The sequence below is a fragment of the Bombus flavifrons genome, chromosome 4 (assembly GCF_040668555.2).
Source record: "Bombus flavifrons isolate JBK064 chromosome 4, iyBomFlav1_principal, whole genome shotgun sequence".
NCBI lineage: Eukaryota > Metazoa > Arthropoda > Insecta > Hymenoptera > Apidae > Bombus > Bombus flavifrons.
The window spans coordinates 11,965,067-11,991,024 of NC_138445.1; the positions used below are offsets into that span (position 1 = coordinate 11,965,067).

The window sequence follows — 25,958 nt, forward strand, 5'->3', positions numbered from 1 at the left end:
CTCACGATTAACTCGCTCTTTAACTACCCGAAGAAGATTGGCTGATTAAGCTTAATAGCCTCCGTGATTCTCGATAGATCGTACCAAATAAAGGAAAAAAATTTGGAAGGAGGCGCGTGGTTGGAGTTTGTTTGAAGTGATTATAAGGTTACGAAGACCGGTGGATGCACTCGAAACAAGTATACCCATGTTCGACTAGGAAAAGCCAGGGCAATAACGGTTTTTGGCAGGCGAATCGTGCCAGGTATATTTCTCCTCTTCCTGGCTATGATCCAGAGCCACTTTGAAACTCGCGAGAATGTTTCTTTCTTAATCGTTCGATCGATTTAAACTTGTGTTTCTTATTATCGTTCGATAGTATATCTTCTAAGAACAACATTGAAATATTCATAGATTCACGTAAAGATTAATTTTAGAAGAATCAGCTAGGTAACCAAATTTTTCGAGAAATCAGGTATTTTAACATAGTTCAAAGACGATGACAAATGTTCTTCGACATTCCAATACTTTTCGTAGCCTCGGTACATAATTTTGAAGGTGCTCCAATTTAATAACATCGTTCATATCGTTCCAAAAAGGAGAGATCAAAGGCAGCTAGGCGAGTTCGATAACAAAGATGAGAAGTAGCATCGGGCGATGTTCGAGAAGAAAGACTCGAGGCATGCAGAAACGACCTCTACGCGAAGAGATCTTGAACTCGTTTCGAGACAAAAGTGCAGGAGTCGACCGGTCGAACATCCTCCCAGAGAAGGAGGAATTTGGACGGCGACCAAAACGCCCGATATAAGCCACCCAGAGCGGCGAAAACGCGCGAGAGAAGACACGTCTTTCCGATCGGCATGGACTCGAGGTTTTCGAGGCACAGACTCATCTCGTCGAATTAGACGCTGCTTCCAGGAAAACGTGGCTTGTCTTGCACGATTTTCTTTATGCATCCACGTTTGTTGCACAACCTACTGAAATTTTCGACCGGTTGAAATCTTCGCTCGACTCGATAAACCTCTTCGAAATTTTCCGCCTCTACACCGTATCCCTGGCACGAAATTCAATCCTCTCGATAGTTTCCCAACTTCGTCAATTCATTTTTCCAGTTATCGTCGCGTTAATGAATCTTCGATAAACAAACTAAAAAGTAAAAGAGAAAGGATAATCGTGAATCGATGAACGTCGACTTACCTGAGCCTTGTTTTGAACATCGTGCCCAGTTCTCCAAGTGTTGATAGCCGGTTGCCGTGGCCCCCGTTTGTCAAGCAACAGCTCGCTCGGACACTTCTCGAAGATCAAAACGCGTTCCGCGACGGATCCTCTGGTCAAAAACGGTCTAATAGGATTGTTTCCGGTGCCAGTCGCGGCAGCAGCTCTTATATGCTGCTTCTGTTGCGTGGTCAATTCCGGATGGGGCACTTGTTCGATTCTCGGCCTAGGAGAATTGATTCTAGGACCCCATCTAGACGTAACAGGATCCTTCTCGTCTTTGTTAGCTTCCTTGTCCTTTTGTATCTCCGTTTCGAACTTGGACCTCGTGGTCGACACCAGCTGCTCCGTAGAATTGAAGTTGTTGTTTGTTTTCTGCTCCTCCAGCCTCTGTTGAGTCGGAGGATTTTGCTGAGCCGCTCTGTATCTGACTTTTGCGTAATCCACCATTGACATGTTTGACAAATCATCCTTACTTAGAGATTTCGTATCCGACGTGGCACTGGCGTTGCTACCAGGCGTCGGAGATGCGGCACTGTTCACTACTGCGCCAGAAGTGGTCACCAGACCGCTTGCGTGATGATTGTGACCGATAATTATCGGTTTAACAGGCTCCACCTTCGGCTTCTCCCTCTTTATCGCCGGTTTCTGGCGAGTCAGAGGTACCGTTCGTTCTACGGGCTCCTCCGTGATCACCGAGCCCGTTTTCAGGGCATTTATCAGTCTTTCCTCCTCACGAGCGACCTCGTCGAGGTAAACGCTCGAATTAGAACCACTATTTCTTTTCTCCTCCTTACTTGTCAACGATTTAACTTCCTGCTGAGGCGATCTGGAAGGATCTGTCACTCTTTTACTTTCGTTTAATTTGTTCTTTAAGGGCCACGTAGTCAGTCCTGAATTCGTCGAAGGATCATCTAGATTAGAGGCGGTGGGGGAGGTGATTACCGTACTCGTCGGCCTCTTCTGCTGGACGATCTTCGACGGCGTTATGTCCGCCGGAAAAGTGGTCTCTATGGTTTCTAGAAACACTTCCCGGTGGTGAGCACCGGGAATCTTTGTGGATACCTGAGGCTTTACTATCTGCGACGGTTTGTTCGCGAAAGGGGACGTCGGAGACAACAAAACAGTTCCCTGTTTCGGTTTCACTTGACTACCAACGTTGCTGTTCTTCAAAGGAGAAGTCTGCGGTTGTTGCTGTTGCTGCATCGAGTTCTTCTCGAACTTCTCCAACGCGAATTGTATCGACGAGGGCAGAGTCTTCGACGGCGATCTCTGCCTCGACGCAGCTAACCTAGCCTTGTCCTCCACTACGAAATTATTCACCAGCTTCTCCAAGTTCCCGTTATCGAGATTCGGCGTTTGACTCAATATATCCACTGCGGTGGCAGGGCTAGAGCTCGTAGGAGTAACTTTTCCCGTACTACTCGGGCTATTGGACGCGGAAGTCGGCGTAAGAGCAGTTCCAAATTTGTCCGCGGCCGTAGCATTACTGTGGCAATTCAGTATCTCTGTAGGAGCTAGTCCTCGACTCTTCCATGTCTGATAGATCGCTTCCGCGTGATCGCTGATCTGCTTGGCGATTGCCGCAATGTCCTCGTCACCGGACGTCGACGTTTCTGTCGGAAACTTCTGACGCAGATCGTGCTTCGCGGTGGCTGCCATGCTTGAACAGCGTTCGTGCTGTGTCTGTCGCTGCTGACGCAGCTGGGGATGGTGCTCGAGCAAGAAGCTCGCGGCGCGTCTGCTTAACTCGGTCGAGTGGTCCAAGACAAGCTCGGCGAGTCGTGGATCGGTCTCGAGGGGGACCACGTTCACTGGGATCGCGTAGCCAAAGTGAATCGCCTGACAGTCTACCTGTTCGTGGCCGGTTCGAGACTCGTTCACTAAACAGGCGTTTAGATCGGGACAGTGGACGGCCCGACTGGGCCGCGGATCGATGGTCACGGGGACGAAGAGGTCGCGACGGGTGGCGCAGACCCGGCGCTCGATCGTCTCGATTTCTATCGCCAGCTGTCGGCCAGCGATACCGCCAGACCTCGACGTCGCCGTCTCCGCTTTGAGCCTCGATGACGATGTCGATGATACCGTTGACGATGCCACTTCTGGCATATCTCAGGCCAACTGGCCCAAGATTCTCGTTCTCCACGGCCACGACGGAAGTCGAGCCACTGTCCACGCAATCCTCGCTCCCTCTGCCTGTCCCCCCATCGTTCGATTCGTTTTCTTTCCTTCTGTCTTTTTGCCTGATCTCTCGTTCTCGACGGTTTAGACGTTAAGTAGTTCTTTTAGCTTAGCGAGCATTGAACAACGGAGGAGGAAGGTTCTTGTTTGTCGTAGAGCTCAACTGGTACGCGAGCGCGAGTTCACGTTAGGGTACACCGTCAGCACATTATATAGTTTAATTATAGACCAAGTATGTCCACTGTTACTGCGGCGGAATTCGATTCTTGATGATCACGCGGCTGGTGGCGGCTGATCAAGCTACATCTTCGCGTTCTTCGATGTATTGCGGGCATCGGACGTGATCTGAAAGAAGATAAATATAAATTAGTATTTATCCCGGCTGATCCGAGGTGGATGTATTTTCGGATATGATACCCACGGTACGCGGTGTGAAACCGTGGAGATCGCGTCCTATAAATCTCGCCCTTTGTCTTGGACACGGTGTACGTAATTAGAAATGATTTACTGTGGCATCTACTACGTTTGCGCCGAGTAACCACTTCGTACACGGCTTGATAAGAATGATAATTACAGCTGATATGGAAAACGTAGCGAGATAGTAAGATCAAAGTAAGTTTTAACGTAAGAAAGTAAGAAATCAAAATCTCGACAAAGTTGTATAAAGTACTGTTATTATAAATTCTTACGTAATTAATCCATACATTCTCGTTAAAACTGACCTTAAATTTGAACGCTGTATGTATTCTTTACAACGTGAAACGAACACACATTTTTTCTCGCTGCTCGAAAAATATTCGTTCGTGAAAAGATTATCTTTATTACAATCCTCATGGAGACTCGTAAAGTGTCTCGAATGATCTTGGAAATTACCATAGTAGCCAATGCAAGTCGATTTACGATCTCGCTACGTTTCTTACTTGACCATGAATTTATATTCCAGCTAGTTCTTCCGAAATTTCGCATTTCAGTCTAGGCTTCCTAAAGCGCGAAGAAGTATACGAAACGTGTGACAGGCTTTGTCCAAGCTAGATCGCAACGTCGTATCGGTACTTTCACCCTGCATTGCTACGCGTATGCAAATGCGTGCGTACGGGCCGTGACCAGGCGTGCGTGCACGGCTTCGATCGTGCTCGAATGGCTGGGACTCATGCACGTTACGCGTTCCTCACGTTTTTCCTCTCCTCTCTACCCTTTTCCCCCGGCCCATTAACCCAAGCAAGGGGAAATTTGTATTCCCGAAGCGAAGCTTTCTTTGTCTCCGACTGGCCGACGTGCGTTTGGCAACTTACTGGCGATGATTTTTAACGTTATCCCGCATTCTACTCGCGCCACGATGTCAAAGACTTCGCGGGAACTACGAAGAAACGCTGGCGAGTTATTCTAATTTCTATGCTTTTAAAGTAAATCGTCGCGCCGACAATTCGTGCTTTCTATTTCCGTTGATAGAGACTTCTCTTTTTTCGCGTTTGTCTTTTGCTTCGAACCAAGCGCGTTCCTTCGACTTTCAATAGTCTTCCACTTATCACATTTGTCGAGTTCTCTATCTTCACCTCGTTCGTAGATTACAATGATAGATTGCATTCGTTGTTTCGATAAGAATAAAAGATAAGCGTTTTTAATGTTCCTCTGATATCAGTGACAATGTAAGTCAGCTAATCTCTACATCGTTATGTAAATCATCGTCGTATGTAATAATCGGCCGTTTCTTTTTTTAGTTGAGGAATCTAGCAATGGAACCTGGCGTCCTCGCTTTTCGCACGTCGTCCCTGCAGTATATGCCAAACGAATTTATGGACGTACCGTTTCTGTCGAAGCTATTTCTCCGATCTACGACAACCTGTCTTCGTACATACAGATTTTCTACCTTCGTTTTTACCCAAAGATTACATTTACTATGAAAGTTTGGCAATACAGATTCGAGAGATACTCGAGACCCGTCGACGTCCTTAATGTCAACGATCGTTCAAACAATCTCGCTACTTTCGCGCGGAACATACTCGAATAAGTTCCTTCTTTTAAAGTAGTTTTGCGATGGAACTCAACTCGATGAACGTCTCGTAACTACCGTCGTATAGTTTTTAACTTTCGGCTAGGTAAATCTTAAGCTTGTAGTAAACGATTCATGGTGTACTCTAAATATATCGTTCGCTAGGGATAAGAGGTGACGTAACAAAGAAAACTATAAATTCTTTACAGGAATATGATGTAACCTTCAAAACCGAATAGGTATTCTGATCGACGGATTGTCTAACGTTTCGAAACGCATAGCGTACAGGTTCTAACAGCGCAATTCCGCTGGCTCAATAAAAATAAAGTATATCTCCCTCGACCTGGTTTCCGAGTTGCTGCCCACCGCACCGTTTCACGAATCAACAACCTCTGCACAACCTTGCTATTTTCTACCAATCTATGAATCACTTTGGCCTGTGATAACGGCACCACCTACCTTTTTCAGCTCCCTCTCTCTCTCTCTTTCTCTTTCTCTCTCTGTCTGAAATAACCAACGATGAAACAAACGAAATGCTGAAACAAGGTCGCAAACGGACCACACTTCCAGATTTTCCACCTTTAAATTGGGGTAAACGCGTCACACCTCGTCCTTTCGACAATTTGCTCGATCAGTTCGAATGAAAGATTCGCCAGGAAAATCACAGCGTTGGAATACACGGACTGAACCGAAATTTTCGTTTTCGATGTTCGTCGGATATTCGACGAAAGTGGATAACAAGCGAGTTTACCTAGGAATTTCGCCGGAAATACCGTGAAACGTCAAAATCGCGTGTTCCTGGAACGGTTCCAGGAGAGGAGCGGATAATCAACGACCGTCGAACGTGAACGACCGACAGAAAGTCGAACGACGATCGCACATCGCGGCCTGATAAGTGTATATCGTAATGGGTCGCGTGTCAGCTTGTCACGTAGCGGTGTACACGCTTCGTTTTCTACGTAGAAGGGACTCTCGACGTCGCATAACTCGGTCACGTTTGCGGTTTGCATCGTTAGAATACGATACGGCCCACTAAAAATAGCGGCCGAGCCAATATCGATACGCTGTAAACGGTGTCAATCCCGTGATCGGGACCACGTCGGGTGCACGCAACGTTCAGTTTCCGCGTGTATACAATAATCCTACCTTTCGTTTTTATTCTTCTCAAATTGCAATTTTATCGAAGGATACATACCCAGCTATGAAAATAAATAAACGTGCAATTTACACGATTGATGTTTACTTCAAATAAGTTCAAATCTCTGCATTATTGAATAACCTCGGCCTTGTCATGTTTCAGAAAATTAAAGTATACATGACAAAAAGTTACTATACTCTTACTACTATATTCTTCTTTTGCGCAATAATTTACAAGCTAATAATATTAGCGAATTATGTAATAGATGTTACGACCGAACAAATTCTACAACCTTCACCGAAATCCCTAAAAGGTTGCAACAGAAGGTCGACAAAATTCTGTTACTCGTCGATGCCATAGGATTCCATAGAAATACTACTATGTAGATGGTCTTAATTAATCTCACTCTACCTTCGATCGTGCTCAATTAAAACGCATCTCGCGCAAACCTTCAATTTGCTTATCATCTATGAGGGAAAAGTGGGCCAACGCGATGGGAAGAATACAGATCTCAACGAGGCGGGAGCATCGCGAAGAAAATTAGTTCAGACAGTTTCACAATCGGAGACGAGAAGGGTGTCTCGTTATAAATAGTTCTTAATGCAACGTGCGAAAGAGAGGGAAAAAATCGATTTCAAGGATGACCGTGTATTTTTCGCCGACACGGTCCATCGATTCCGATATCGATCCACTGGCAAAATATAGAATCCCTCTATCGAACCTTCAAGCTCTTGTGATCATTTCACACTAGGAATACCAATTTCTATCCTTAAAAATACCCTTTCTTTAACGTTAATATAAAAACCAATTCATCACTTTCATCATCATTCACCGTTTTAACTCGTCAATTGCTCGAGCTCAAGCTTTCATCAGCTGCCGTTCGATATTTCCCTGGAAATTCGCAGAACAAAGATAAAGAACGTTACTTATGGAACGACTTGATATTATATATAATAAACGATCGAGACGTTGAAATTGCACATGATTCGTTGAAGAACTGTGAGTTTCTTCTCCTTAAAATGTCCGTATGGTAAATACGCAAAGAGAGAGAAATTGGCGCGATTACGCGAACGACGCCGTATGGTTTACTTAATCTCAAGGCTGTATGGATCCTTCGGTTCTCGCGGTCAACGCGAAAACCTCCGTACGCAGATGGAATCGCGATAATATGTAAAACGAACGCCACGAGGGTTTGAGCGTTTCGGCTCTCGAAATAGCCGGTCGAAAAGTCGCTCACCGAAGCCCTCTTGCCTTCCATAGAATTTCACCCAAGAATTCGTCGCTAAGTCAAGCAGTTTTTAGGCTTAACAGCCTAAAGTCATTCATCCATAGTCTCCGGGCGTTATATTAAATTCTTTATTGCCTGGTTCGCCCGTGAAATTGCCTTCTCAGGCGAGAAATATGAAGAATCAGGATCAAGAATAAGCACTCCGAAAGAAACTTTGCTTAGAAGTTCGTTACAAAGTGAAATTTTGAAAATTTAATTTACCATCGTCTGAAAAAGAAGATCAAGTGAAATTCACAAGGCCGATGAACGGCAGATTACGATCAAGCATTCGTTTTGCAAATATTTTTAGATCTCTTTGAAATATTTCCAAGGAGCGGAGATATGAATTATTATCTGGCAGAAGACTTCGCGAAACTGTCTCTAGTCGATAGTTTTGCCATCAGATTGACCCAAAAATTCCAACTCGTCATCGAGTCCCCTCGATAAACGAAAGGAAAAGGAACCGATCAATGCGATTATCGACGACGTCAGGACAGCCTCGAATTTACTAGGCAAACTTTTCGATAAATCAACTTTCTCGGCGAGTGTTCCACGTCTTCCGGACTTTCGACAACGTCGGAAGTTTTGCCGATAGGCTGCTTAAAAGTTTTGTGTATTCTGGCCTGCTTAAATGCTTGAAATAACATGGATTGACTAGAGGACGTCTTTTAACATCTGCGATCAGTTTCCGATTAAAAACTACGTCGATGATAAATTAAAAGAATACGATGGCCGAATGCTCGCTTGTCAGCTTAAAACACGCCACTCACCGACGACAGACGACTATAATTCCGTTGATAAAACTTCTTTTGTCGATGGAGTTATTATCATTCATCGCAATTATAGGCAATTTCAATTTCTCCAACTATTCTACCTTTTATCGTGAATTTTTCATGTTCAAGATACGCTTTTTCTCGCGTCGTAACATCGTTGCTTAGTTAAATAACAATAGGACAAAAATAGTCACGAGATAATTTCATACAACCTTCGATCCAGTTCCAACCGAACGACAGTACCGGAAGATTTCAAAGGAATTGATTATTCGAACGGAAGCCCAAGCAACAGCGATCTATCGTCACCAGTCGCGATAAAATCCACCGATCAACGAGTCACAGTTTTGCAAATAAGCAAGACGTGTCGTGCGTGCTTTCGCATGCAGATCGTGGCTCGTGTATGTGTACGGCTGTGTGCAAACGCGAACGTAGCGATAGGTGCGACTCGTATGCGTACATGCACCACTATGTGCACTCGAGCAAAGTTTATTTCGGTTCGTCCTGTAATATTAGACGTGATGCGAACATTCACACGCAGGATCTAGGAGGCGACGACTGAATCGGAAAACACCGAGTAAATACCGAGTAAATACTAGAATATTCGAGTATCCTAACTCTGAAAATAAGGTATCAAAATCGCGAGTTTAATTACGTCAACGCTATTTAACGAATTCAACAAACTTCCTGGAATGGAAGTTAATGACGAATGAAATATTTCGATGCATTAAAAATGATCGAATCGAAAGGTGTCTGTCACGTTGCTCGAGTCAATACTCGAACAGTGTCGATCATCGACACCGAGATAACTTACGGTCAAATGTATTTCTGGCCGCGAATACTCTCGTACGCGAAGTCGAACACACGTATTCGGGGCAGAAACCCCTGAATCGGCTCGTGTCGAATCCCGGAGCATGATATTCGCGGAGTACAATCCTTCTTTCTATCTGTCCGCTTCTAAAATTGTAACCTGGCGTACTACCTCGGTGTATTCGACCGATTGAACTCTTCCGTCGAGACTCGTCTTATATCTTCCGAATATAAATTCCACGAAATCGCTATCTTATGGAGGCACGGTAAAACGGACAGAGTTTCCAAAACCAGATTAATACGAACGAAATACGTTTAATCATCGACGTTACATTTGAATCGTTTGAAATTATAATCCGAGTTATCCGTCAAACGTTTATCGGGTAGAAGGAATAACGGAAGCGAGATTAATTAATAAACGAACAAAAGGAGTTTCTAATACGAAACAAAAGAAAGTCCACTGTGATCTTTCTTTTCATCAAAGCTGGTTCCTTTGAAACTCTCGATATCATCTTCACCAAAGCGCAAACGCGCCTCTTCCATTCAAATACAATGAAACATCTACGCTTCGTGACGCGACTCTTCCATTCAACCGCAGCTTTTAAAAGGTTAAAAATAAAATTGGCATCGAGATACTACGTTTACTTCCCTAAAATCCACGCTCGTACCACACCACCACAAGCAAAAATTTACTAAACGAATCCCCACGAGTCTCGCGATAACATTCAGCCTGCCGAACTTACCCGATTATTCTTCTATTTTTCTCGCACTCTGTTCTATTCTAATTCCAAAATCCAGAATCCAAAAATACCAGGTTTCGCAACGGATAACTAACATCGTAGAGACACAGTACGTATAGAGTAAAAATCACGAACGAGAAAAAAGTTTGAACGACATGCAAAGCGCATGCATCGACGACACGCGTCGCTCAATCCCGCGACACAAACTGAATCGTACGATGACAAAAAGAAAACTTCAAAGCGACGATACTGTCCCCTCGACAAGCTTATCGATAGTAGACTTTATACGGCCCATCTTACGAACTCAAAGTAATGTCGAATAATATCGTTTGATGTGATTAACGGTTGATGTGAATAGAAAAGCGGATTTATTTATTAGCGGGTTTGATACACGATTGCATTTAGATATAGCGACGCGGAATGATATAATTGATGAAATGATTTTTCAGTTGGACAATACCGACTTATTTCGGATTGGGAGATGTCCAAGCGCGATTCTGATTGGCATGAGATATTGGCTTTCGGAATACAATCGCGATACGCTTTCCACAGGCTGTCGCTATCCCGGTTATTTTAGGCAGGTATAATATATTATATCGTTTGATTCGAGAGAGTTACGGATTGCACTAGATCAGTTCGACAGGTATACGAAGACGAATTGATCTCTAAAATATACAGAGTGATACAAAGTTGAATCTCTAAAATTCGGACAAGCAATTATGTTCAGAAGAAAATAAGAATTATTCGTGACTCGAAACTACGATTAATCGATCGAATGCACGTGACCAGTGTTACGATCGAACGAGACACGTTCGCCAAACCGATTTCTCGCCGACTATGCAACGTTTCATTGTTCAAGTAGGCGTGCGCTGTTTAACGCGTGCCAGGACCAACGCAATTTACGCTACTTACGTAAATCAACGTGAGAATACGCATCACTCGTAGCCACTCGTAATTCAGCAAAGTTTGTAATCGCGTAACTCGCACGTAGTCGATGTTCCTGGTAATTAGAGAACGCGCGTTGCGTTTTGCGAGGAGGAAACATATGACTTACGAGGAGGAGGAGGAGGAGGAGGAGGAGGAGGAGGAGGAGGAGGAGGAGGAGGAGGAGGAGGAGGAGGAGGGGATTCGCGCAAATATAACATCGAGAGGTTGAGAATTTCTCTTGGCGTAAAAGAGGACCACCCTAGGAGAGACGTGTGTATTTCGAAGCCATTGTATTTCCTATTGTTTGCTAGTTTTTGTTTGAATCACGGGGTCAAGCTAAAACCCTGGTGTCACTGGGTCAAACTATACCTTCCTCCTCGATGATGAGATTTAATTCGCGACTCGACGTGACTCTCTTTCTCGCTTTATGTCCCTGCCCACTCCTCTCTGACCGTAATTTCAATGAATCCTCCTCGCTTCGACGTCTCTCACTCCCACGTGACTATTAAGTGGAATAGCTGAATTGTGACAATGGGAAAGAGACGATGCCTGCGTGGACTCGGTTAGTTCGTCGGACCAAAATTCTCTCTATCGCGTTTTCTGTTTACAAAGATACCACATATCATCAGTGTTTTTAGATTAGATTAGGTTAATTTGTGTTTGTTGTTGTTGAAACTGCTTCAAGAACCCTCATTCTCGAATGAGTGTTCCGTATAAGGCAAGAACTCGATTGAGCCATTATTCTGCTCGATCACTAGCAACATTATACGAAAAATCTCCTCTTACACCGTACAATTTCGAAACCATAATGACGACCGCGGTATAAACTTTGCTACCTATGCATTAAACCTATCACTGTAATCATGAATACGGAACTGCAGTCGCTTGTAATTCCGTGAACGTGTACGAATCGTTTCAAGGAACTGGACTGTACAGTTCGTTCACAATTTGTTGCTGCATTTCAACAACCGTGCAATCTTGTTGAACGGTGCAACGCGGCCAGAAAACAGAGTTGTTGTAAAGAATAGGACCGAATGCAGAGACGACGAGCTAGAAAAGCATAGCAAAAGTCGACGATGTCGACAGTTGAGTAAATTTTCGAGTTCAGTCCACGGATGCGCGTGACGCAGAAAGTCGTGACAGCCCTTTTGCCATTCCCTGGAGGGTTCCTCGACCACTCTCTACGAACCGATTTAATTATTCCACGAAGGTAAGCGCTTTGAGTTTTCCGGCAGCGGTCGCGCGCTGCGAACGGAAGAACAGCCCGAGCCAAATATATTTCTGGACGCCAGAAACGGCTCGACATTTTCTTTTCCTTTTTTTCCCAGCCTCCCTCCTCCTCTTTTTCCTCTACCGTAGTGGATCCCGCGTTCTTTTCTTCTTCGGAGCTTCGTTCTTCTTTTTTTTGTCTTCCTTCGAAAGTCTTTTTCATTGTTTTTCGACTTCTCTACATTCTTCTCGCACATCCTTCGCTCTTCCGTGTATTCTTCCTGTTACTAGGTCGTTTCACGAGTTTCGTCGTCTTTTTATCGAAAGCTTTTATTACAGAAAAGCACCGTTCCATCGTCAACGTTTTCATTCCTTCTCGCGTAGAAACTTTAGAAATATAGATTGAATGACCGAATTCATCTTTTCTAAGTCTAACTTATCAAATCTCTAACTTAAAATTTGATCAAAATTTTTCTCCTGGAACTATTTCTATGTCCTTCGATTTATAGTTTGCCACTGTTGATGCTCATAAAGCAGTTTATCAATTCTTCTGAAATTTTCCTATCAAAGATGGAACACTGGTTAATGAAACAGACAGCTGATAAACAATATCCTCTCGACATGTCAAGAAGTATACGTCGCTAAGTGATGCAAAACAAAAAAAGAAAACGACGGAACATATGAAAAGATTTGGTTTGTTCCCTTTTCCATTCGACTAGGCTGAGAAAGATGTTGAAAGAGGAGGAGATAAAATATACACGGCATGTCGTCTATTCTCATTCCAGACTGGCGTAGTCCTTGTCGTCTTCGTCGTCCTCTTGGTCGTTCATGACCAGCTGTTCTTATTGCGAGACAGAGTTAGACGGCTAATCCGCTATTAATCGAAGCAAATGCCCTGACCTCGCGATCTACTTGCCCGCTCGTTATTATTACTCCCTGGAGGATTTCAAGACCGCGCGGTTTCTCCGGGAACTCGTTAACAGATCCTTCTCCGTGGCTTTCAATTTCTTTTCCCTGCGTTCCGTCCGGTGCTCGAGACCCGCGCCAATTCCGCTTCCTCGTTCCGCGTTACGATGTCCAGTAACGCGAGGTATTCTTCTGCTCCAATGGAATTTCTTGGTTCCTTCCGATATCGACACGATTCCTATAGCCTACAGTTTTATTCTGCAGACAGAGAAGCTGAGTGTTCTTAGAGCGTCGACCTTTCAACGAATCAAAGAGAAGCGAAGAGTTTCATTTTCTCGATCTATCGACTCTCGATGAAGAAAAACACGGCTCTCTTCTGGTCGAGAGATTGGTAATTCGATGGGAACGTTAGGAAGAAATTAATGAGAGCCGCGCTTTCACTTCCTCGCGTCCAGAAGCTGATAGATAATTCTTGGCTATTAATTCTGCCAAGAAAATCGATGAGGATATTACGGAGGTGTTTACGGAATGAAAAGTTGAAATTTCACTTCTACTCTGACTTGGTTCTACGTTCCACGGTATCGAGAAACTAACGTTCCTTATCGTAATTTCTTATAAGAACGTTCGACCAGGTCTCTTTCGTGTATCATTTTTCGCTTGTTACAGAGAATTCGCACGTGGCACGGCAAGCGTCTCGATTTCAGCGGATTAATCAACAAGCACGTGACGTCTCGTTTTTGCTACGAGCAGTGTCGTATGTTTCTCATTTACGATTCAATAATTACCGAGAAATACGGAGCTTATCCATGCCGTGACGCAACGAGATCGCGTTATGTAATTCGCGAATCGTGAGCCAAGCGTTGCAACTATGAATTTTTATCAACCAAGAGGGTCGTCGACTGAAAGAAACGAGATAGCAATGATACGCGAATGAACTCTGAGTTCTGTAGTCGGTTTTTAATTGAGAACGCAAGAAGACTTCGTCTTTATGAATTTTTATGGCTTTTGTCCATTGATCGACCCTCTCGTTTTTACATGATTCCTTATAGAATAACAATCGTACAAATTCTAGCCAAGATACAAACGAACACAATTCTAAGGAGGAATAATTTTCAAAGAGTATCGTTCGTTTATAACCAGACTTCCGTTTCCACGTTTCTATATATTCATGGTGCTATTTTCAGCACGCGCCATATATCATTCTTATGTCGTGTATCGCAGTAACGGCCGACACGCGTAAGAACTCGCATAATTCGTTGTTTTCCTTCAGTCCTCGTGGCTCGTGATCGCCTAACCTACATACTGCACCATCTAATCATCTGCTAATTGTCAGTCGAACGAGGAAAAAGACGACGATCTCCAGGGACTTACTTCAATTACGTTTTACAGTTGAATAGAACGCAGGTGAAGGCAATAAACAATCGAACGTAACGAGAATCGAAGGTCTCAAGCAGATTGCACATCACTTTCCTGCATCTATTTTCGCTTATCGGTCTTTCGAAGAAGAGGAAAACTTCTAAGCATCGGTTTTTATAATTTGGTCACGTTCCAAGTATGTAGCTTCTATATTTATCGACTTATCGTATCGTTAATTTAAACAACTTATCTAATATGGTATCTTCTTCAAATAAATTTTAAGTACAACAAATAAACACTGCATAGTTACGAAGGCGAGAGTAAATCTCGGAAATTATCAGTTAGGTGTATTCTTTACGTACTCGGATTATTTTTCGATAAACAGTAAATTCCACTCAGCAGGGAACATTCGTAAATCTTGAAAAGAATCTAGTCTCATTGGTCGTGTTTCAATTCGGATCCCGAATAAGATACTTAAAATGTAATTGATATTCTACGTAGGTCGAGTTATTCGAAAAATGCCGAATTTATAATTTTCGTCGTTCTACCAAACATCGCCTCTTCCGACTTCACCTAATTGAGAGGCAACGAAGTCGCGCGGATCATTAATTAATCCCACGTGAATGTGATGTGCGGCTTTTTCGAAATTGAAAACCTGTTTCCTTTACGTCATTTATCATCCGCCTCTTGATAACGCTCTAATGATGCGTAGCGTAAAAAAATACAAGCAATCGAGCAACCTGAACGTGTCCACGTCGGATACGTTCTCTCGCCTAAACTTAATTATTTGACGCGAGTGTACAATTTTCTTTGCTATAAGTAGCTATCGAGTTATGGCACTGTTCTTGGTTGACTTTCGTTCGGAACGATCACAATCTTTGGAAGAAATCATCTAACGTGTAAGTGATATATCCTATACATTGGATAAGATTGGAAGCTCAAATAAAGTAAAAACGAGGATATTTCTAAAAATATGTAGAAATATTCTGGTGTATTTTAAATATTTCAACGCGTCAAGCCTAAATTAATTAGAGTTCCTGTGTGAAAAGAAATTTTTCCAAGATCGAGTCAACGTCAGACGAAGCCAGGAGAAAGCAAAGAGGCACGTCTAATCTGGCGCGCGTTCACGGTCACGGAGTTCTAAGCCGTGGATGAAAAGAGCTTTTTAGCTGGCTATTCAGTCGGTTCAGCGACGGTACGCGAATGAAGAAAAAAGAAAAAAAAGAGAATACGCAAATTGAAGGGGGCACCGGCGAGCATAGATACCTACGTGCGCGCGGATCCTCATCAGTCGTGTCTAGCCACGCCGTGGAGCGATGCCATAGGATGTTTTATTAGCATTTCCTAGAATCTCTATTTACAACTTCGGCCCGGATGCCTCGAAACCAGCTTGGATTCAGCGGAAAACCAGATTTCTCGCGAGTTGACTTTCCGCGAGGCGAATCCCGAGTTTGTTGAAACGATGAATAGGTGGTTTCGGGGTCTACGAAGATATTGATGGATGATGGATGGGGCATCCGCGGGAAATTGCAGTGATTTCATCGAAGATTGATTCATGTCGCTTTATGCTTGGAGTCTGACGCGGTACATTTGGAATACAGTATAGCATAGCTTCGTTTATCCGAATCTCATGGGAAACAAATATTTTACGTAATAAAAATCGATTCTGCCCACCAGCTATGATTTTTTGTTCATTCAATGAATTCAATCGGCAGGAATTTGTTTAACAGATTCATTGCTATTAGAATACAGTTATCTCGTCGATGGAATACTATACTCTTTTCATCAAATATGTCCTTATCTTGAGTAATCGTGATTATTCTAACATAATTTTCTAGTGAATTTTATCGAAACGCACGCAAAGTAGTGTCGGATAATCGAACGCTAATTAAAATTGTATTACAACGAAGAGCTCGGCGTCAAAGAAGATCGAAAACTTATCTCGCAAATTATATTCTAAATTCCAAGTACAATTCTTACAGCACACGTGTTCTAAATTGCTCGAAACAAATTGTTAAAATCACTACATTAGAAGTGGCGTGATGTGCAAGGGAATACGTATGAGTGATAGACGAAGATATGGATATTCTAAGATATTTTTGTAAACCAAGAGAAATTTCTAGACCGTGAAATTTAATAAATGCATTACAATATATATTATTAGATTAGAAATAGAAAAATGTGCCCCCGTGAAATTTCACGATTTCTGAGATTCCGAGTTAAAATATCGAAATGAGGAAAGATGACGAGGATTTCGGAAAAAGAATTTTTTCCGAGAAACTATCTACATAACGGAATTGGAGCGTCGAAACCGTGAAACGACACGTGAAATGCAAACTGATGGGGGAATTTTCCACGGAATCTAATTGACGAAGCGGGACAGGAATTATCGCGTTTATGCGAGGGCTTCGTCGAATACGAATGTTCGAATTACGGAAACGCGGCCCCTATGTGCCCTCTTCGATAGGTGGCCTCGTGTTTATGAATGAGATACATTATGCATGTATCAAGTGACGCGATTTATATACGATATCGTCACCGACCACCTCTCACTGACAATGAAACGAAAAATCTACAAGTTCTTCAACCTACATCGTGAAAGTTACCGTAAAGAAAAATGATAAAATTACTTTTTTATCTCGTATACTTTTTTCCACTTGTTTCATCAGCTGAAATCACATGATCGTTGCTTAACAGTCAACGCTAGAGTTACCAAACTTATCAAAACGACAGATTTTGGATTAAAATTAATTTCAATGTTAATTACAATTATCTATGTCCAATACATCGCTCATCGATATTTTTGCTGTTAACGAAATTTAATTTAGAGGCCATAAGCTTTCCAATTACAAGAGAAATAAAATGTTTATTTGTTATTTGTTTTACGTCGTCTATTTCGTTGATTTTTGTTCGTGCAATTCATCAAACTAATGGCATCTTTGAAAAGAAGATACGCAAGAAACTTTTCACTTCGGAATGACTCACTTGTTACAACGACATGGAACTCGTCGTTTCAACGAGCAAGTGTTTTGCTTGGTGGAATACCAGTGGAAATCAGGCCGAAAAATTGTCGGCCGGGCTACAAGGGGAGCATTGAAGGAAGAACAGCACGAAAGGAAGCAACAAGGGGGAAAGCTAATAACCGCGGAGGATCCAGGCCTGTGATTAATGCCCCTCTAAACGACACATCGCGTCTCGATTGCAGATGTAATCGCTAGCGAACCGGATGTAACGGGCCTCCGTGGCTGCAGCTTTGGTACATCGATCGATTCGAAAATGCAGGCACGTGCAATTGTACGCGCTTTGCAAACATAACGTAACGATTGGTGGTGAACGCGTGGGTCGTAGGTGAACGCACGGGCTTTGCGCAACGATTATATACCGATTTTTCACAAGAAACCGACGAAAGAACTCGCTCGACGAATATCGAGACCGTGAACCTCTTTCTGGCCTTTCTGGCATGCGCCAACAGGCCTCGTATAATACGATTAGTCGGTCATTCGCTGAATTATCGATTCTGGTCGAGTACCTATTTGCTTGCAATAGAGATCTTAGATGGCCATCTGAAAGCATATTAACCGCACTTAACGCAATTAGGCCTCGATAAACGAAGAAACTAAAGGAGAATAGAAAGTATCTCCAAGTTATACGAGTCACTCAGAAGCTATACCGATCAACTCCATAAATTAAGAAACAGGAAAAAGTGATGAAGTTATTTCTCATCGTTCGAAATAAAAATAATTTTAAATATAGGTCGTGGGACAAATAGGTGAACTTCAATTATACGAATCGCTTGTTCTGCGATGACATCAAATGAGCGAATTTCTGCCGTACGAAAACAATACGAAGATTGATCGGGTTGCAACGTGGCCATTATACGGAACCATCAAAGACCCTCGAAAACGAATCATTTGTTTGACGAACCTGAAGAGACAATTTCTGAGCATCGTTGTGGCAACGGTCGAGCAGCATAGAGGAGTTCGTACGTCGACCGGAGCTCGGTGACCTTAATAACCTCGTTGCCTGTTCCCGACGATCAATTAATTACCGCCTAATTGGCGTTAAAGCGCCGGTATCGTCGCGATAAACCTGTAACGCTGCAAGCGACCGGCGACGTTGTCCCCCATCGCCGTTAACGAAAACCATCAGCGTCCAGTTCTCTCATTCGCTGTGAAACAAAATAACGTCGTATATCTTCAAGGATTCAATAGCGCAAAGACAAAAAAAAGGAATATTAGAATTTTCTAGAAAACTCCTCCATCGAGAATAAATTTTCTAAGAGAAATCATAAAGAGAATGCTGTTGATCTTGATTGGCTAACAGCGTGACATCCTAACTTCTCCACTACTTTCGCTTTCTGATCATGGAGACATCACTTTTGCTCGAACGAAAATCTGTGACTTAACCAAGCAGGAATGCTCATTCATATTTTCATGACAGAGTAAGAATTTGTTTTCTTTTGGGTATTTTATATATTTTAGCATGCTGTGTGCATTCCATGGGTAATTGCATCTTTAAATTTTCCATAAGTGCACAAAAATCAGTATTGAACCGATCATCGATAAGGACAATTTTCCACCACCAAAGGGACAAATATTTTATTAGAAGATAGCAAAATGACAATTTATGGGGACGAAGGAACCACTATAACTTCCCTTCGAGTTAACGACGATCCGATTCTGCCCCCGAAAAGAGAGGCGGTTCTCCCTTTCGTGTTCCCGCGGGCAACGCGGCGCGCGGCCACGCGGTCTCATTGCCAAATATGGCTGGCCGCGGTATTCTTAGCACTGCTCGAGCCCGAACGACACTCGCCGGAGCCGGCCGAGCGGACTGCTTCGGTCCTCTCCGCGAACACGGAGACGACACGACCGCCTCGAGTGAGAACCGATGCGATAGAACTCCAAGACGAAGCATAAACGAGTCGGATAGAGCCACGAGGAGGGAAGATACGGAGGCAAGTGGGACGATAAGGAGCATCGTGGCTGAACGAAAAACGCGAAATAAACGATCGCGTACTGAAGTAACTCGGGAGAGATGACAGTTATCCGACTGCAACTGGGGATTGGAAGGATAACAGGTTGGATAAGAGAGGTTTATGCACCACGTTGGCTACCGATCATTTCTGAAACGATTATAGCGCCCGATACACGGAGAAACCGAATTCTGAACGTATTTTCATATTCCATTGCGATATCTAATTCTCATTGAGATCGACTGAAATCGAGATACGAAAATGAAGACCACAGTTACGAGAAGAATAAGAAGGAAACAAAGTACGTTCTCCACGTGGTTTCACGTTATATAGAAAATCAGCAGCATACGATGGTATTCGAGATAGTATTCGAGCTATGACACAAATAGTCTTCAAGAAAAGCACTTGCTAGGTTAAGAAACGATTTCCCGTGTGCACTTCGAACTTGGTACTCGAGCAAATAAACCCGTGAATCGGTCAATTTCATCGGAATCGTTCCAAAGAAGGACGAGAGAAAGGAGTCGAGTGTGACGATGGAAAAGGGCCAATATTTTCTTTCCCAACCGCCTCACGATAAATCAATATTTTAATCGAGCGCCCCGGGAAGCCACTTCCCGTTTGTGTTTTCTATCGTCTGACTTTTCCGCCAGGAAAACGGAGCTACGAAATTCTTCGATCGCAAAATGCGATATTTCGTATAAACGACTGCCGATCAACGTTATTTTGGTAGTGGAAGATTAAGAAGAAAGAAAATTCATGCTTGTGAAACTATACGCAACACGACTCGACAAACATCTAATTCAAATACGTCGAGCAATATTTAATAACGCTCGGACATAGACGAGCAGCTGAAGAGACGCCAGGAATCGTTGTTATTTTCGGATCTGTATGCTGTGTTGCAGCGTCCACTTGCAAGTGGATTCACCGAATTGCACCGTTTCCTTCGCATCCAAGAAAATTGTCGATCGATCTCTGGATCGTCGGATACTCGCCACGAGATCCGGATACGGACACGTTTAGGTTCGTTCGTTCGACAGTCGGTGACCACCTAGCTAAAGTTCAAAGGATACCTTTCGTCGTCTACAGGGTTGGCGCGCCCACCTTCCGATTTCTGGGTCAGGTCAGAAGGGTGTGGTGAATGCTTCGAGTGCTGATCACTCGATGATTTATCGAAACGAGGCTGCAATTTCATTAGACACCGTAGACCTTCGCCGGTGATCACCGGTTACGCGACTTTCCGTGGGAAGGTGCGGCTTTTTCCCTCCAAGGCTACGTCAACCTTTGTCTACAATTTCCTGAACCGTTTTCGTCCATCGATCCTCGCAGAAACTTTGAAATATCTTCCAACGAAACATGATGTATTAAATTTTGAATTTCACGAAAAACAAATACATTTAACGTTTATTAAAATAAAATATCGTATATATGTTGATATCTTCGGCTCTTAAATACTTTTTATTTTAAACATCACCTACAACATGACAAATCGCAGTTGTTCATTAAAACGTTATGACTCTGACTTTTCGTTCCCCTCGATTCCTACGTGCCTTCCTTCGGTAATACGGCCGGCATTTCTAACTCTTCGCACGTCCTTGTCGCTCTTACACGCGTCATAACTCGCGCGTTCTCGTGAATGAATTTCTATAACTCTATCGAATATGTGTCCAGCGTCGCAAAACCGAACGTCCCGCGAATGTAAAACGCTCGAAAGTAACCTAGTCGAACTTCGTCAATCTGGGTCAAACGTTTCCCAAAATTCATCCGTACTTTTCATCATCCTAAAAATCTCTTGATCGTTCGAGCGTTACAGAATCGTGAATAAAAAGAGCTCCGGATTGTTTTGTCTTTTGACGAAGATTAAAGAACAAAATGGACAAACCCAGAGAAGAGTGAACACAAGGGTGAAGAAGCAAACGAACTTGCGCGAAAATAAACGAAGGAAAGAACCGGTGACTGTACAGGAGAGAGAACGAGGAAGCGAAACAAGCGTAGGTCGATAGAAGTGCTATGATAGGAGCAAGGTGTAAGGTAGCAGGTTGTTAGGGCAAGGGAAAGAGAGAAGGAAAAGAGGAAAGAAAATTGGAGGAAGCGAGAAGACCGGGCCACATAAACGGCAGTGAGAGTGAATGGATCGATGAGACCGTCTCGACGCAGCGGGCGCCATCGCCAAAACATCGTCGGGCCAAAATGTCAGCGTTCATCGATCTTTGGGATTAGTTGGTCCGTAATTTGCCAAATTGCAATGTCATTGAGCGATTCATGAGCTTCCTTAAATCGCTAAAAGCGGAGCTTCGCGTTCTTTGATGTTTACGAAAGAAACATTTAAAGTTGCGTCGAGCATTGAGTTGGAGAAACTCTAATTTCTTAGAAGAATCTGTTTATCCGAAAGGAAACAAGATAGGAACAGATTGAGAGGTGTATACACGAGAGAGATAGAAATTTTCTAACAGTACGATCGAACGTGTTGCGTCACCGATATAGAAACGAGTACATATTTCGTTGCACGTCCGTCATGCATTGGAGCGAAGACCTTAGAAGACGGTGTACTGTCAGCTGCCGCGATTATGAGCTATGCTTACTGCCAATTTATCTTGTGCCGTGATCACAATGCTATGCTTGCATACTCGAGGTCGTTGACCTAGCCGAGATACGATATTTCCATATGGTTTTTCATCGTTTCCATGCGTATTCGGCTATACAAGATCAAACCACGTTCAATGTAACATCACGCTTATAGACGAATATCTACGACCGTATTACTTGTCCTAATTGCCATTGATTATTCAATACTCGTTCTATAGAATTATTTATGGCCACGATAATTCGATTTGCTACATCAACTAATACCTTCTACGTGAATAAATTTGCAAACACTATCGATCATCCGTAAAAGTAGATTGTCTCGACGGAAGCTAAACGAGATCAGCCTTTGTCTTTACACTATAATGCCACTGTATCATGTTATAATACCTCTTTGTGTCTCATGTAGTCGCAAAGTGCCACGGGAAACACATTACCAACGTATAATAGAATCCCTCGAATGCTGGTTCTGCGTTTTCCGCAATTAGCCAAACCATTTATAAAAAGTATCTAACGAGAGGCCAATGTACAAAGTGGCTACTACAGAGAGATTTCGAAGCAAGAAAATTACCAGTCGAGGAATGGTTCTTGACGATTAGAGGCGAGTTTCTTGTCGATAAGCTCGATTAAACCACTTTGTGTGACGACGACACAGTGGAGCCGTACACGCATGCAAAATAGCGCGAATCGTCGGACCTCTTTGATCTAGAAAGTCCATGGGAACTCGACCAGAACCGTTCACTTTCGCGATTTCTACGCCACAGAATCTCTCTCTCTCTCTCTCTCTCTCTCTCTCTACCCTTCTACGTACTCACGTGCAACTGAAAAATCACGGGGTGACACAAAAGTTATACGGAATTCGGACTACGTGTACTAACCATTACCTCCTACAGAAGTCTCCTATAGTTTCTAATACACCTATTTTTTTAAACTACTAACCCTTTCACAGCGTAACAAGATCACGAGAAATTCAGAATGAATTTAGAAAATGACTATTTCTCCGACATCTTGACGTCATACGCAGAAAATATGTACATGTAATACTATCCACGACAGCTTAAGCTATGTTGTAAAAGGGTGAAAAGGGGATAGTAAAAGAATAAAGAACTCGGAGAATAGTTACATGTATATCTTTAACGCCAAGACTTCTTGCAATTCTGCTATCGGATAAACGAAACTACTCTTAACTTCTTATAGAAAATAATAGTAATAACCGTGACACGTATGACATTTGACATTTCAGGTTATATAGATGCGAGAATAATAGCAGGGTAAAACAAAGAATTACTCTACTTTACTTTTATAAGAGGCTGCCAATGAATCAAACAAGACACACCTGATATTGAAATAGCAAGACGGAGTCTTCACGATGACTCGAGGCGCAAAGATAACATTGTCCGACTAATTCCTCCGCGTTGGTCCGATGACATAATCGACCACTGTGTGCAATAGTGTGCATGCAAATCGTGGTAGTTTCTCGACGTTCGCGCATGCCACTGCCCACGGAAGCGCATAATTAATGCAACGCGACTATTGCAAAATCAAGGAAAAAGGGTTAGCATCGAAGACGAGTAATTCGACGGGGAATGAACGCGCGTGATGTAACCGCCTGAAATGACCATAATCCCGTATTCGTCTTCCTTCGGCCGATTGCAAAAGAAACGCTCGATTCAGCCTGTGTACAATTATTTCTTCACCACAGAATCGTTCAAAAACTTCGGGAAGTAAATAGCCGACGAATAAAACAACAAGGCTGGATTGTAAGGGATGTTTTCGTCGAAAGGTACGTAAAAGAAGCTGGGAACATTGAGACAGCCGAACAATGGTAACGAGGACGTTGGCTGCTATTCAAAAGACTCGTTTCTTCGCCGATCAGCTGATCGACGAGAAACTGGGACCTCTACGTTTAATTGCCAAAACTATACTAATCTTAATTATTACCAATTTGTTTATCGATTAGTTAAATGTTACATTTCATCTTGATAGATTGTTGTCCGATTCTTTTTCTCTCGTCTCTTCCACATTTTGTAAAAGTTCTATGTTTTGTAAAAGGTATAGAAACTTTGCTGAATGTCTGTTTAACTAATATTTCCATAGTTTGCGGTATCTTTGAAAAGATCGTGAATATCTTTCGAAAATATAAAATAGCTTATCGTTAGAGATCGTGAAAGGCTGACGAATCTTCTTGGTGGATAAACTGTTTATGGCAACATCCTATGCTAATTTCTCTGTGAAAGCAGATCGCGCGAGCAAGATTTCGTGATGAGAGATCATCCATGGGTACCATTCGAAATTAATAGTCAGTTTGGCGCGTATCTGACCTAAAAATTAGCGTAAATTTCGCGAAAGCGGCTTACACGTTCCAACCAGGCGTGCTCGCTCGTCGCTCTTGAGTAGCTCGCTCAGCGTTTTCGCGACTTGAGTGGCCACACGAGCCTTTCAGACACGAACTTTCAGAGAGCAGACAAGGAGCGGGGTTGAGTTGGGAAAAAGGAAAAAAATAGATTCCATGCGAAGAGAATCAGTGGGAAAAAGTCGCTCGTAAGAGGGATTCCTTAACCACCCTTGATTTCCATCCACTTCTGGCTAATTGACTCGACTCCAGACCGCTTTCAGCCTCGAATTACTTCGAGCATAAAAGAAACGAGCTTTCCAAATTTCTCAGACGCTCTTCAGTCATATTTCTTTTCTTTTTTTGCTTGTCGATAGACAGATCAAACTCGAGGACAAAGTCAGAAGTTAAATTGTTTTCTCGTTTAATCTCCACCAAAAGAAAAAAACAAGGGAAAACCGATCGAGAAATGAAAAGGAATTTTTCAATGGTAGAAGCCAAGTATTTACGTGGTGATTTTATCAAGACTGAACAGAAAGCTTCGACTATAGGCGCACAGGATAGCCGGAGCGTTGTGCATGAACGCTTCAGCAACGAAGAATTCGCGAATCTGGGACAGTTTGATCGATAATGGCGTAAACCTGGCCGCGGCAATTCCAGGAATGGCAGCCTAATTGGATCCTCCTTAAATAAGTATTTCAATCTACCCGCAGCCCGCTGTTCTCTCAAGGCACGTCGCTCTTTTCGAGACGAACAACCGTGCGAACGTTTTTTCGAATCCTTTCGAAAGGTGAAACTTTTTAAACCTACCAATTAAGCAATATGAACTAATTAAAAACAACGTTTTAAACTATAATATAATCCATTTATAAGTTAATTAAAGAAACTTTTAAATACCCGCGGGTCGATCAGCCATGGAAACAAGAAGAGGATCACATGGAAACAAAAATTCGAGGATTTTCAAGAGACGAAGACAAACTTCGTACAAAGGGGTGGAAAGTGACGGTGAAGATGTAAGTAGGTGGATATTAAAACTATTTAAAATAGAACAGAAAAATGACTAGTATCGCTTTGAAAAGTACCATAGGGTTTGTTTGTCCGGGTTCTATTTGGATTTCGCGAGCCACTCGTTCAAGGTCACACGTCGTCCGCAGCATTCATAGTGATGCACTAGCGTGCATTCTGCACCGACGAGAATCGATAAACCACGGCAAAGGGATTAAAACCTTTGCTATATATCTCAGAACCAACAAATTTTCAACCTCTCAACTTTTGTATCTTTTTTATCGTGTTTTTTATCTAAACGTTTTCCAATGTCAAAGCTAACCAACGTATTCATTTGAGATTAATGTCTGATCGTTTGCTATTCAATCGTTTAATTTCTGTCGAGAAAATTTCGTCAGGTTTTTAAACATATTAATGGAGAATTTTATATGCAACTTCACGTCCCGTTCCAAACCATAAAAAGTTGCCAACTTTCTCCCTTTTTCTCCCCTTTCCAGTGACGTGCAACTACGCAACGTGATTAAGCTACAAGAGCATGTAATTTACAGAAATAATTACCGTATCCCTCGAGGAAAGAGATA

At 42.9% G+C, this 25,958-nt stretch overlaps 1 protein-coding gene across 4 annotated transcripts in view; it reads right to left on the reverse strand.

The window, feature by feature from the left end:
• Positions 1-25,958, reverse strand: part of LOC138179213 (uncharacterized) — a 35,778-nt gene that overhangs the window by 7,734 nt on the left and 2,086 nt on the right. For 2 of the 4 annotated variants that reach the window (XM_069111781.1, XM_069111784.1), the window contains exon 2: positions 1,177-3,720. In XM_069111781.1, coding sequence (XP_068967882.1) covers positions 1,177-3,303 — 2,127 coding nt within the window. In that variant the 5' untranslated portion in view covers positions 3,304-3,720. Of the gene's footprint in view, positions 1-1,176; positions 3,721-5,824; positions 6,206-10,093; positions 10,246-25,958 lie in introns of those variants that run through there. The other 2 variants (XM_069111782.1, XM_069111783.1) reach the window with 2 other exon arrangements.